At 36.7% G+C, this 14,048-nt stretch overlaps 1 protein-coding gene across 1 annotated transcript in view; it reads left to right on the top strand.

The window, feature by feature from the left end:
* The window catches only part of LOC135091786 (acetylcholine receptor subunit beta-like 2), a 122,412-nt gene extending 109,951 nt beyond the window's left edge, over positions 1-12,461 (top strand). The window contains 1 exon segment of the mRNA XM_063989752.1: positions 3,704-12,461. Within this exon segment, the coding sequence (XP_063845822.1) occupies positions 3,704-3,895 (192 nt within the window). The 3' untranslated portion in view covers positions 3,896-12,461.
* Positions 12,462-14,048: the final 1,587 nt, after the last annotated feature.

Genomic DNA, 14,048 nt, shown 5'->3' with positions numbered 1-14,048 from the left:
GATAAAAGATGAGCACTGTATAATTTCAAGAGGAACAAGATTTAGACACAAAAAACAGAAACTAGAGAATAAAATTAAAAGTATATTAGAAGAAGAACAAGAAGAAGAAAGCGAAGGAAGAGGACGAGAATGAAAACGATAAAGACGAAGAAGAAAAATAAATAAATAAATAAAACTAAATGACATCCCAAAGAAACAAAACAAGAGAAAAATGAAAAAGAAAACGTAACACAAAAAACTAACACCGTAAATAAAAGAAAACGTGAATAATCGCGGGTGAAACGCAGGTAAAGTTATTTGAGTGAACCAATTAACCCTTTTTTACTCGCGGCCATTATGTGAAATTCCGGTTCTGGATGGTTCGGTTTGCGCGGTGCCGGGGGTCGACAGAAATCCGGAAGTATGAAGTTAGGGTATGAAATATTAATCCCATGCGCTTTCTCTCGGAAAAAAAAAGTAAAAAAAAAAAAAAATTATGAGCATTATAATTTAATTCACAATCCGGATAACTGGAGTGTTTTCTGTTATTATTACGAATCCGAATTAGTGGAGTACTGGATAATTTAGTCTATGTTATTCTATTTGTACATTATGAATTGCGATAACCGAATACTGGAAATTTTGTCAGTCATTGTATTTTTATTATTACGAATCCGAATAACTGAAATAGCTACAGGATAATTTTGTCTGTGTTTTTGTTATCTCTATGATCCGGATAACTGGAATAGCTACAGGATGATTTTGTCTGTGTTTTTGTTATCTCTATGATCCGGATAACTGGAATAGATACTGAATTTTTGCCTCTCTTTGTACTGTACTTGTTATTAATTCGGATAACTGGATACTGGATATATTGTGTCATTGCTCGTACAGATATTTAAGTTTTTGTTATTATTTTGTATTTTGAAAACTGGTACACTGGAAACAAGAAAAAATGGAAAAAAAAATACAGAAAATGACGAATTTTAAAAAGTTGAAATATGAAACAAAATACATAAAAAAAAAAAAAAAATATGTTGCAGTTTATCCTGGACATTTCTACTGTTTTTTTTTTTTTTAATGTAACAGAAATTTACACAAGATTTTTCTCGAATCATGAAGTCAGTTATCATGATTACCTCAATGTTTGAAGAGAAGTTTATTACATTCTTCTCTTTATTCTTCTTTCTCACTGGGAACGTATGCTCAGCTATCAACATATCCGAGTGGGACATATTAAAACATATTATAATTTCTTGGAATCAATATCTTTAGTAAGGGAAATTAAGAAAAAGTTTAATGTATCTTTTCTCGTTTTCATTTCTTTCATTTCCCAAACTCTGTAATTCAACGGTATGGCGAAGATATGCGGAAGACGATGGGAGACTGGAGAAAGAAGAAAAGGAAAATGAAGGAAAGTGAAGGAAAGCGAAAGAAAGCAAAGAAACACAAAGGAATACAAAGTTCAAAGGAATGAAAGGAATACTAAATTTTAACACTGTATAAACACTGACGAAATGTTCCCTGACTTCTCTCTTTTTCCCTCTGTCTGTTCCTTCTTGCAAAATCTGTCAGTCTTTGTATGTATGAACTGGTGTGTGTGTGTGTGTGTGTGTGTGTATGTGTGTGCTCCCTTGCATGTTCCTTTCATCTGGAAGTAACACGTTGCATTCACACCAATCAACACTAACTGAAAAATGTATATAAAATGTGTGTAAATTGAAGTACTACTACAGGAATATGAATGAATAAAAATTCAGAATAGTTTCCCTAGAAAAAAAATGGAAAACGTTTTGACACGTTCGACATTCGGTACAAATACGAATTATTATATGAAAAAATAAATAAATAAAACTTACTAAATAAATTAAATAAAAAAAAATGAAACTAACAATGCAATTTTCAATGAAAGAAGAAAAATTCAAATATATTAAACTTGATAGTAAAATATTCAATGCTGGAACTTCAAAATCGATTCGTACTTTTTATTTTATTTTTACGTCGTATTTTTCGAGGCTGTCTCGTTTCCAGGATAAAAAAAAAAAGAAGAAGAAAACTAAATTTGGCGCCAAAGTCCACAAAATCCTGGAAATTCCTTGACCTAGACACATTTTTCCGGTTTTTTCCAGTCCACCATCTGGAATAAGAAAAAAAAAGCTCTCAAAACATAAAACGAAAGAAAATGGAAAGGTAGACAACCGAGGCCTTCTTTTCACCATAATTAATACCAAAATGACTTTACTTCTAATATAAAATGCAAACCTTCCAAGTGTACCTGCCAGTGTCCCTTCAGGAGGTCACCCCAGCAATGCCCTGCAGTGGCCGCGCGTCACTCAAGGGTCACGGGGGCACAACGTTTTCTTTTACTTTTTATTTATTTTTTTTTTCGACTTTGCATTTCGTCTCCGTTTTACGCTTCTCGTCTTACAGCAGTTTTCATCTTTTTTTTTTTTTTCTAAATTTCCTCAAAGTCATACAGGAAAATTGAGGTAATGCACAGTTTCCATTTTCAGATTTAGAGGAAAAAATGAATTGCCAGGTCTGATGTTGAAGTAATCCTGTGTTTGTACTGTTTTCAGTCTCAGATTCACATTTTTTGGTGTAAGTATTAAATAAGTAAATATCCTTCAGTTTATTTAGGTTCCAGGTTTCAAGACATTATTGGATTCTGAATTATTCCTTTTACCTTCATTCTTTAGGGACTGGTACGTGAGTATTTTTTTAAACATATTTGTAACCTTTGGCCAGAGCCCCTACTATAAAATAAATAAATAAGTAAATAATGTTCTCGAATATACACTACTATTCAAAATATCTTCCTTAGCCAATATTCGAGATGTGGCTTAGTAACTGTCATATTAGCACCAGTGACAACCTCAGACCAAAATTCAAAGGAAAAAAAAGTTATTTCGAATACCAGAATAAACCTGTATAATTTTTCTTCTATCTGGATCACTGGTTGCTGGAAACTGTCCATTGCCCAAAGGCTGTCCCAAGAGAGAGAGTTGCCTGGGAGAGTGATTTACCCCGAGGATTCTCACAAGGAGTCACTCAATTCACTGTCTCGTATTCCTAAACATTTTCAGCATTTATGGGGACAATTTTCAAAGGCCACAGGGATTACTGTTCGGGTTTTCATGAGTGTTTTTTGTACCGACGATGTTCAGTCCTTGCTAAATTATTACTAGTCATGTAAACATCCTTGAAATCCTCAGTAACTTTCATTTAAGGCTGTTGGAAGTTGTAGAAATGATACTGAGATGTTTGGGAATGTGGATCACAATCTTGGAGTCAATTTGTGAAAACTGTGAATAAACGAGTGGCGTGAAGCGAAGACGACTTGTAGTGTCCGTTTTAAATCTCTTGTGAATCTTGCTTCACTCGTTTCGTTCTTTTCTGCTTTGACTATGGTGGCATTTTTGAGTTCCAATGATAATTTTTCCTTGTGTCTTGGTCTTTCTCCTTTCTGTTCTGATCTTTCATTCAGTCAGTTCATGGAGTCTTGGATCAAAGCTTTACAAACTCTCCTTGGGTTCAGCTTCACTATCTAATGTAATCCAACTCCACTTCTTGCTAACCAGATCAGACAGCAATTAATATAAGTCTCACATCTCACTCTAAGTTCATGATAATAATAACAACTAAGCGGAATAGGACCTAGACACACAAGCTTCTGACCCTTCACGCTCTATACACTCTGTTCTTCCCGCCTCTTCCCGCACAGGTGATACAGGATTGGAAGTACGTAGCCATGGTGCTGGATCGCCTCTTCCTGTGGGTGTTTACCATTGCCTGCGTGGCGGGGACCTGCGGCATTATCTTCCAGGCACCCTCCCTCTATGACACACGGGTGCCTATTGACCAGCTGTACTCGGAAATCAAGACTGCCTTCAATACCACCAAGCACAACCTGTAAAGAGCGTACCCCCCTCTTGCGGCAAGTTCCGTCAAGGTTCTACATTAGATCTCACCCAAATCGCTAACCAGTGACTACTGTGAGTGGCTCTGTAACGCCTCTCTTCTTCTCTGTACTCTCCCCCGCCCTTACTGATTTACCTACTGATTTTTCGCTCTTCCTGTGTTGTGAGTTGTTGTGAACGGGTCTCTGTGTTACCAATTGTGGACAAGTCTTCATTGTTGTGAGTTTTCATGGCCTAGTTTTGTTTAGGTTTCCAGATTTTGCATTTCGTTTTCTGGTTGTGCTTTTTTTTTCTTTAGTCTGCGGTTCCGTATATCTCTTTTCAGTCTTCCGTTTTCTGTTTTCCGTTTTCTTTGGCCTTGAACTGACAAAAGTTCTGTTCCCGTATCTGTTTTTAACTCCGTTTTTTGTTGTGCTTTAACTCTGAAGCGAACGGACTAAATTTCTGATCCGTTTTCTCTTTTCAACTCCCGTTTTTTTTGTTGCATTCTGCCCTTGAAGCGAATCGACAATTTCTGTTCCACTTTCCGTGTTAGCTCCATTCTTTACTGCGCTGTAACCCTAAAGTAGATCAACGCTTACCTTTTGTCCAGTGTTTGTGTCCTCGAGAGTCCACCTGCGGCACTCCTTCACTCCAGTGTTCGCGGAGTGAGGACTTCCTGAATACCCGTGACTAAGTGAGGTCGTGACACGCATCGCTCACTTCCACATTCACCTGCCCTCTGTGGCTTCATTACCTTTGGCGAGCGAGGCTTCACACGCTCGCTTCGCCTCACTTGAATGCGGACTTAAGGAAAGGCTTGGCGGCATTTCCTCGACAACCAAAGCTTCCACGGCCGTGCAAAGACAACCTTCTTGGCATACACTCCTTTAAATTAAATTCGTAATAAGCATGTGATGTTTATGATTAGTGATACGGTCAGTTTTGGTACACGATTCTTTACAAACAACCCTTTCGTAATAAGAGTTGTTTATGATCGTCCATACGTCAAATTCAATCTTGCTACGTTATCCTATACAACCATTTCTTAATAGGCAAGCGATGTTTATGTTGAAGTCAATGATTTAGTCAAAAAACAAGCTCCCGGACTCACGATAATTTACACACAGTCATGCAGTGAAAAACAGAACAACGCTTTAACGAAATGGACGGTCAAAACTTTTTAATTCAGTTAATTCAGTAACGTGAAACTATGTACTCTCGAAACTCATTCATTTAGTAACGTGAAACTACCTTTGCAATACGCAGCCCCTTTAGTCAATGATTTACTGACAAAAAAAAAAAAAAAATGAGACGTACATACAAGTGTACTGTTACAATTCATTCCCTTTAATACAACACGGCGCAAATGCAATAATGGCCAAATTTATGTACAAAATACCAGCGGTTTGATATTTGATGGTTGATTTCGTATTTCAACTGGTATATTTGTTTTTGTAACTCGTTAATTCCTGTGATTCAGTCAGTTGCTGATAAGTTATTTTTTTCTCGTCTTTTTCCTTGATTATCTTTCGTTCTTTAAGTATAAGGAAGACAGAGTAAGAGCAAGAAAAAAAAAATATATAAATACATAAATAAAACAAGGAAATAAGCAAATAAATGATTAAATAAATAAACAAATAAATAAATCTATCACAGGGTAGCGTTAACGAGAAGAAAAAAAATAATCTGATGCTCAAAATGAAAATGAAAATCAAAGAAAAATAAGAATTTAGGCGAAACTTGTACTTTTTCATTTACTTTGTCCAAATCATTCCTTCACATTTTCTTTCCTTTTCTTCACGCAACAGTTGAAAGTTACGAGTGTTTATCTATTTCTTTGCTTTCCCGCTTGTTCATTGCTCCCTTGGTGGTTGTAGCAGTCCGTGAACAAGCTAACAAGCCCCAGCACGCAAGAGACAAAGCCACTGTGCTGTTTACTAAACTGAGATTGACAATAACCTAGACATCCTCTCATACATCCTTTTGTCTTTCCTTCCCTTACCACAACCCGCCCCATGATGTGTCTCCCGTTTTCTTTCATCATTTAGGGTAACTAAGGCATATATTTAGGCTCAATAGGCTCTCCATTCTGTAGTAGGCAATGGTGATACTTTTTTTCTTATTAAGTAATGAGAGTTTTCCTAGCTTGCCACACCTGAGTATTTTAGATGGTAAGGTAAGGATTTTTGGTCAGTAGGGTTACACTAGAGAACCATAATATTATCCATAATAACTCTTATGTATCATACCTCTACGCTTTCATCATTATACAAAGAAGCTGCTGTTTGAAATAAGGTGTTTAAGGTACGTGTGTGTGTACATGTGCGCGTGCGAGTGCGCGTGTGAGTTTACGTATGTACGAGCGCCCAATTGTGGTCTTAAAGGACAAAAAAATAAAAAAAAATGCTTACTTTAACTTCCAAAAACTGAAATCAATACGCTAAAACGTTACGCGATTGTTAAGTGACGCCGCGGTGTAACTAAGGCGTCGCGATAACCAGTCACTTCGCTGCTCAAGAAACGCGACATTGCGGGAGGAAGGGCAAAGCAGAACCAAAGCAGAGGGAAAGTCGAGGCAACTCCCACGCGAGAATTATCAAAATAATGCACTGGTCTTTGAGTCACCAGATGCAGGTCCCCCTCATGACACAGAGGCGCAGGTGGATAGGTAGAGAAGCAGACCCGCCCTGTCATACACAAAGCAATGTAAATAACTCAATTTTTCAAACACATGGACTTTGTTTAGTGAGTCCCTTTCTCCCCTTTTCTCGTACCTGGGGATTGAAACTGCCAGGTGAGGGGAAAGGTCGAGGTACAGTACAGGTGTGTGTCGTGTCACCTGTTACCTGTGTAGCGCGCCCAGCTCACCTGCCGCTACAAGGGCCTAACGTTGTACAGGTGAGGGAGGAACCAGGTGTCCGTGGCAGTGTTGCGTCATGGTTGGGTTGAGTGTTTTTAGTGTGTTTTAGCTTGAATAAATTGAATACATTGAATAAACTGTATGAGATTCACAGTCTGTTATTAGTTTGTTCTATATGAAGTGTTTGTTTCGTGTAGATCTGGTTCTTGGTAGTCTTATTAACATGTGTTCTTGTGTTCCAGTGTTTAGCAATTGATATAAGATTTGATTCGACTTTTTTTACTTTTGGTTGTTAGACTTCAGGATTGAATTAACTTCCCTTTGCAGTCTTCATTTTTTAAGAGTTCTTGTGCTCGAATGTTCTTCACTGACTGATACAAGATTCCACTTTCTATCATATCTGCTGTTTATTGACAGATCCTTTTTCATTTTCCTTATGAATCGCGTATATTATAAAGTCTTTTCAATATACTTTCCTTGAGTGTTTTCGGCCCAGATCCTGCCGACATTTACATTATCACCACCACTCATATCAATATTTCGTGACGCCTTGAACGAGCGCACCTCAGCTTTTATTTGGGCAGGTGACGCATGATAGTAAATATTGAGCCCGTCACTCGTATCGCCGCTCCTCGTTGACAGACGGACAGGTGTGTTTGAGCGGCCCAGGTGACGGCAGGTGAGGAGACGCTTCTTGCCCACGAGTAATAAGTGGACGAGGCAATAAGGAGAGTAATATTAGACAGTATGGTCACTAACAGTCAATATGTGGCACCGTTATGAACTCTATAGACTAAATTAAGTGTTTTCCTTTTTTTTTTTTTTAATAAGTTGAGGAGATAATAGGGTAATGTTATGATCACCGAGAGTCAAGAGTCAATACTTGTCACAATTATAAACTCTGGTGGCGAGATTTTGAAGTAAATGATACGTTTACTATGATATCACGATCACTAGGTCCTAATTTAAATGAGTCAATATGCACGACCACTACGCACTCTGGTAACAGGAATATCAACTAATTTGACATTTTTATTACAAAGAGACTAACAATATCACCAGCTCCCGAGGCGAGTGAAAGTCAAGATGCGTCACGAGAAGAAACGCAAATGATTGAAATAAAAACTGAATGGTCCTATTCCTTTGTAGAGACAGTATAATATTAAGATCACCAGGTTGTAATACTAATGAGTCAAGAAGTAAATGAATAACACTGTATTGCCCTATCTTTTCAACAACGAAACTCCCCGAGACATAACAAGGAGGCATTACAGTAATGAAATCACTCATAAATTATTCACGTCCAGTTACTAGAGTGGTTTCTCGAGTCCACAACACACAGATCTATATTAACGATCATCAGTTAAGAGGTTTTGCGTAAGTCAACTTTCTACGCATACTTTCTATGGGAGAATCAAGGAATTTTCCATAATCAAGCAGAATGTGATTAGCCAAGGATAAAAAGTAACCATTTCTTAATTTATCTTGAACCAGAGCACCAGGGGATATATTACCAAATGTTCGATTAATAAACTATGGCCTTTGAAAAATAGCCAATATGGGGATACAGTGCTTAAGAATACGATCCCAGAAGGGTTTTTCAAGGATGCTTTCATGATTCCAGTGGCGGTTAACAAGAATCTGCACCGTCAGTACGAAAGACTCCCATGAGAACTCGTTTAATCATCTGTAGCCTTTGGAAAATAACCACAATGAAAGAATAATGTTTTAAGAACACTAGGCCAGATGGGTTTTTAAGGGTGCATTCATGATTCCAAACAGATCATCAAGAATTCTATACCGTTAAATGGAAAAAAAGACACCCATAGATACTTGACTAATCCCTGTGGCCTTTGAAAAAAAAAAAATACAAGAAAACTGAAGAAAAAGAGCCCAGATGGAGATTTCAAGGGTGTTTCATGATTCCAGACAGTTTAATGAGAATTTTGAGCCGTTAACTGGTAAAAAAAACACCCATGAAAACTTGGCTAATCATTTATATAACCTTTGCAAAGTAACCCCCAACGAGAGAACAGTGCTTAATAAAACGAATCTGGATACTAATACACTTCAGATTCCGCTGTTTGATCAAGAACCAAACTTGGAGAGCAGTTCAGATAAGCTGTATATTAACCCACTGTTCCGTTATTGTGGTATTAAAGGGAGGGAGAATATTCACGCGTCTTGTGACCCTAATAAACTCGGGCCCATATTGCTCAAGCCCCCACATACAACAAACAACGTGCAATATATTCAGAGTCAGTCAACCTACAGATTTTCCACACAATGCTTCCCTGATCTTGCCTCCCCATCTGTTATCTGCATTTCCTTTTTCTCTTCTTTTTCTTGTTTCTCTTGTCTTTTATCCTGTTTTTCATTTCTCATTAATTTCCTTAAATATTCTTTACCTTATCTTACCTCCAATTATCTGTTTTTCCTTTTTTCCTCCTTGTCACTGTTTCCTTCCCCATTTCCCTTCCCATTCTTTATCCTTTCATTCCCTTCCCCTTCCTTTCCTTAAAAATCCTTTACTTTGTTCTTCCCCCTCACCTTTACTTCTCTATCCTTTAAAATCCCTGTTTCTTCCTTTCTCCATGTTTTATATTTCTCCCCTCTCCCTCTTCCTTCTCTTTAAAATACCACCGTTCTTTCCTCTTCCCATCACCTCTCCTTCGTCCTTCAAAATCCTCCAATTCTCATATTTTCCTCACCTATCGTTCAGAATTATCGCATTTTCTCCTTTCAAAACCCTTTCCTCATACTTTTCTATCTTTCGTCCTTAGCTTTTCAAAATCATATAATTATATCTTAAATTTTCTCCTCTTTCCATTTTAAATTCCCCTTCTCATCGTCTTTGTCTTAATGGCGCCAAATATCGATAACTCTTACTGGGGCAGGTACAGATACAGGGGGACATCCTCTCCCGAACAGGTGAACCACAAGAAATTCCTCCTGAAGTCGCCAAAAACCCGCTTCCCTTAGATAGAGACTTGTAGATTAGCAGGAGGTGATATGACGGCCCCCCAGTCACTTCCTCCGTTTTTGTTACGCGTTTTCTATCGCCACGTTTTCTGTGAAGTCGGGATAAGAAGCTCCCAAGTATCTCTCGGTCGAATTCTTAAACATTTCGACGCCTCAGCTGCCTCTACGTTCAACAGCCTCTTGTGCAAGTTCCTCCGGTTCTCCAGGGGTGTTTTCATAGTTTTAGAGATGGTTTACTGAAGGGTGTGTAGCATTACTGGGGGAAATATTAACGAGAGCCTGAGTAATTACCGTTATGGCATTTGAAAGTAGTGGTGGTAAAGGAACAAGTGTCCAAGAATGCTGGCCTGGGTACGCTGCTGACAGAGGCCGGGAAGTGTTGTTATGGTAAGGGATCTGATTCTCCTTTCTACGTGTGTTCTGTGTGGGAGTTTCACGCGGGTTGGAAAGCTACAGCGGTTAGGAAAAGATGTGAAGAAAGAGTATAGATTTTTTTTTTTCATCAAAACTCGAAAAAAAAATATGCAGTTTCCATTTTGCAATCCCAGAAAACAATGATTTTCTTCCGGTTTTCCTTCTCGGTCTATGAAATGTTCAGGCGTGTTGCAGTTATAGGAGAGAACAAATGTACCTAAGAATTTTTTTACGGAATATCAACAATCGAAGAAAAATGTATCTCTCATTTTGCAGTACGAGGAAAATTATTGCGTGATTTTTCTTGATCTTTTCATGGAATTCTCTCGAGAGGTGCAAAGTTATGAGAGAAAAAGAAAGAAAACAGTACAGAAACCCGAACAGAAAAAAAAAAATTTCCACTTTTAAATACGAGAAAAGGAATGATCAGTTCTTGCCTATATTTAATATACTAAAAAAAAAAAAAGAACTTTAAAAATATAGAAAGTAATGAGAGAAAATAAGAAAGGAAAAAAAAACACGAGAAAACGAATGATTATTTCTCTCCTAACCTAACGCTCATACATGATAAATAGATAAATAAATAAATAAATAAATAAATAAGAAAAATACAACTCCCGCTCCAACACACTTTCCGGCCTCCCAACCCCTTCCCCCCCGACCCAAGACGATAATAAATGAAAAGCAACGTTGTACTGTGAAATCAAAACCAGTGCCCAAAACCACAACCCGTACACCAGTCCTCAGTGTTTCGCTCACCCCTTGTTGTTACCTCTAAGAACTCATTTGGAAACACTGAAAGCTCCCTGACTCCTCATGATCAGTAACTGTGGCTTCTTCGTCATTAACCTTCAAATATTAAATAAAAAAAAAGATGTAAATATAATAACAATAATAAAATAATACCTTGTTTTACACCTGACATTCTTGTTGCAAAGTTTTCCCTTTCGAACTTGTATTATAATTTGTGGGATGGTTTACAACTTTTCCTTCCCTTTAGACGTGTAAGAAACTCCTCCATTCCCTGCCCATGTTTTTTTTTTTCCTTGTAATTTATCTGTATTTTGTTCGTTGGTTTTAAGTTTTTCCTTCTCTCTTAAACACGTCAAAAAACTCCCACTTCTTACTCCTATTTTCTTGCAATTTGTCTTTTTTTTTTTTGTGGGATTATTTACAAGTTTCCTTCCTCTCAGCACGTGTCAAAACTCAATGTCTTGTTCATATTTTCCCTCGTAACGTGTATTTTAATTTATGGGATGGTTTAAACTTTTCTTTCCCTTGAAACACGTATAAAAAAAAAAATCTTGTCAATATCTTTTCCTTGTAACTTATTAATATTTGTGGGATATTTGAACTTCTTTTTTTATTAGAAATAAGTCAAAAATATCTATAATTTTTTCTTGGTATTTCCCCTTAAACTTATCTATTACTTCATGGGATATTTTGAACCCTTTCAGTACCCACATCCCAAAAATCCATAATACTAGTTAATATTTCAACTGTAATTTCAATATATTTTGTCGGACATTTCCGTCTTTCCCCCCTCCAACACAAATAACCCAAGCAGTATGTATATTTCCTAACCAGTAACTTAAATAGTAATCAGTTTATGTTCTGAGTGATATAGGACACGCCATCTCTAATCTCATTTTAAGCTCAACTATTTCAATAACCTAACTAACATTTTGCTGATCTCACGCGTCTTATCTATCTACTTTCCTTCTCCTCCAGTCTTCTCTCAATTTCACTAATATAGCTTACATTTTTCCCTTAGCTAGTCCTTTCCACCTTCTCACGGGTCTTACTTGTCTAGATTCACTGTCCTCCAGCCTTCAACCTCATTCATTTCACTTTCCTAGCTTACATATTCCATTTGTTAATCTTTCTTCACTTTTAGCTCAATCATTTCACTATTTGAGCTTATTTCCTCCTGCTACTCTCCTTCCTTTAACCAGTCTTGGTATCTGTCTAATTTCACTGTTCTCAAATTTTCACTCTAAGCTTAGTTTCTTGGTCTCCTCGATCTTCCCTTGACGGATCTCACTGTCAATCTATTTCTGTCCTTAGTCTTTTCATTGGCTTATATTTCACCCCCTACCTAGTCTCCTCCTTCTTTTCGAGGGTTTTGGTGTCTGTCTCTTTACTTTCACTGTCTAATTTCAATATCTTAGCTTATATTTTCCCCTTTGCTAGTCTCCTCACCTTCTCTCTTCACGGGTCTTAGTGTCTCTCTCTCCACAGTCAGACGCTAAAAAGTCTATTCAGTGGTATTGATGTATATACTATATTTGTATCGAGACCGCAATAAATGGCTGTCGATCTTACGTATGTGTTTTGTTTGCCCTTAAAAATTGAGCTAAATTAATTCAAATGTTTGCCAGGTAGAAGCAAAGAAAATCAACATATACACAAGTAGTATAAATAAGAATTAGGTCAAATTAAAGATTGTATAAATATCTGTCGATCTTACCCATGTGTTTTGTTTGTCTTAAAAAAAAAAAAAAAGAGCCAGATTAATTCAAATATTCCCTACGTAAAAGCAAAGAAAATCAAGATACACATACAGAAATGATAAATAAAATGAATCAATGAATAGCAAGCTAGGCAAAATAAACCTTGTGTGAATGGCTGTGGGTTTAACTACTGTGTTCTTTTTACCTTTTAAAATTAAACTTCAAGTTAAATACTTGACAGAAGCAAGTAAATGAACGCATCAAAAAATAATGTCAATAAATACGATAAATTAAAGGTTCTAGTCAGCATAAGAACATAAGAAATAAGGGAAGCTGCAAGAACCGACCAGGCTTACACGTGGCAGTCCCTGTATGAAATATACCTACCTATTTCCACCTATCATTCCCATCCATAAACCCGTCTAATCTTCTCTTAAAGCTCCATAATGTCTTAGCATCCACACGTTGGACTTAAATGTTTGGTAGATACAAGTAACCAAGAATACATACATGAAAATAATGTAAATAACTATGATTAATAAAAGACTGTAGCCATTTCCATACCTGCTATAGCACCTGTCCACACACCTGCTACTGGATTTACCTGTTCCATGCAGCTGTCACCTCCATTACTCCGTTTTCTGTTGCGTGGGGCTAACTATTTCTCCTATTTTCTGTCATTTTCTTCTGTTTTATGATTCCAACCCGTCTGAAAACAAACACAACGAAAAAATCATGCAAGCGTGTAAAAATGTAAGTAGTAGTTTGCTTTGTAGTTGAAGTTAGCGAAATTGTAGTAAAGAAAACTAGACACGAAAGTAAATGATGAAGCTGGAACAGGAAACACAAAGCTGAAATAATTAGGGAAAAAAATAATAAAAAAAAGAAAACTGGAAAAACTAAAGGAACGAGTAATAAGAAAAGTTTAAAATATCAAAACTAAAAAAAGTGAACAAAAAAAGCGATATAAAAAAAAAAAAATGAAACTTGGAAGAACGAGTAATGATGAAAAATAAAAATAAAAAAAAACTAAAAAGTACTCAAAACAAAATACTGAAAAAAGTGTAAATTACAAAGTTCACCAGAGAAAAAAAGGGAAATATGAACGAATTAAAAAAAAAAAAACAGACTCTAGGCAAATATTAAAAAAGAGGTAATTCTAAAATAAATAAAAAAAAACATGGGAATAAATCACTTTGAGAACAGAACACAAAATGAACAAATACGAACCAAACGAAAGCAAACACGAGGAAAAACACACTATATATATAAAAAAAAAAAATCAAAACAAAGGAGGATAAAACACACAGATAAACACAAACACACACACGCACTCACACAAAAGCAATACAAGACTCAAACAAATACACACAAGCCAAACAAACACACACAGCAAGCAAACAAACCGAAGCATCACACACTGGCACAAACAAAGACCAACAAAAAAAGAGAGATATT

The sequence above is a fragment of the Scylla paramamosain genome, chromosome 38 (assembly GCF_035594125.1).
Source record: "Scylla paramamosain isolate STU-SP2022 chromosome 38, ASM3559412v1, whole genome shotgun sequence".
NCBI classification, from domain to species: Eukaryota; Metazoa; Arthropoda; class Malacostraca; order Decapoda; family Portunidae; genus Scylla; species Scylla paramamosain.
The sequence above is the reverse complement of the archived record's forward strand: the minus strand, read 5'-3'. Positions and strand labels throughout refer to the sequence as shown.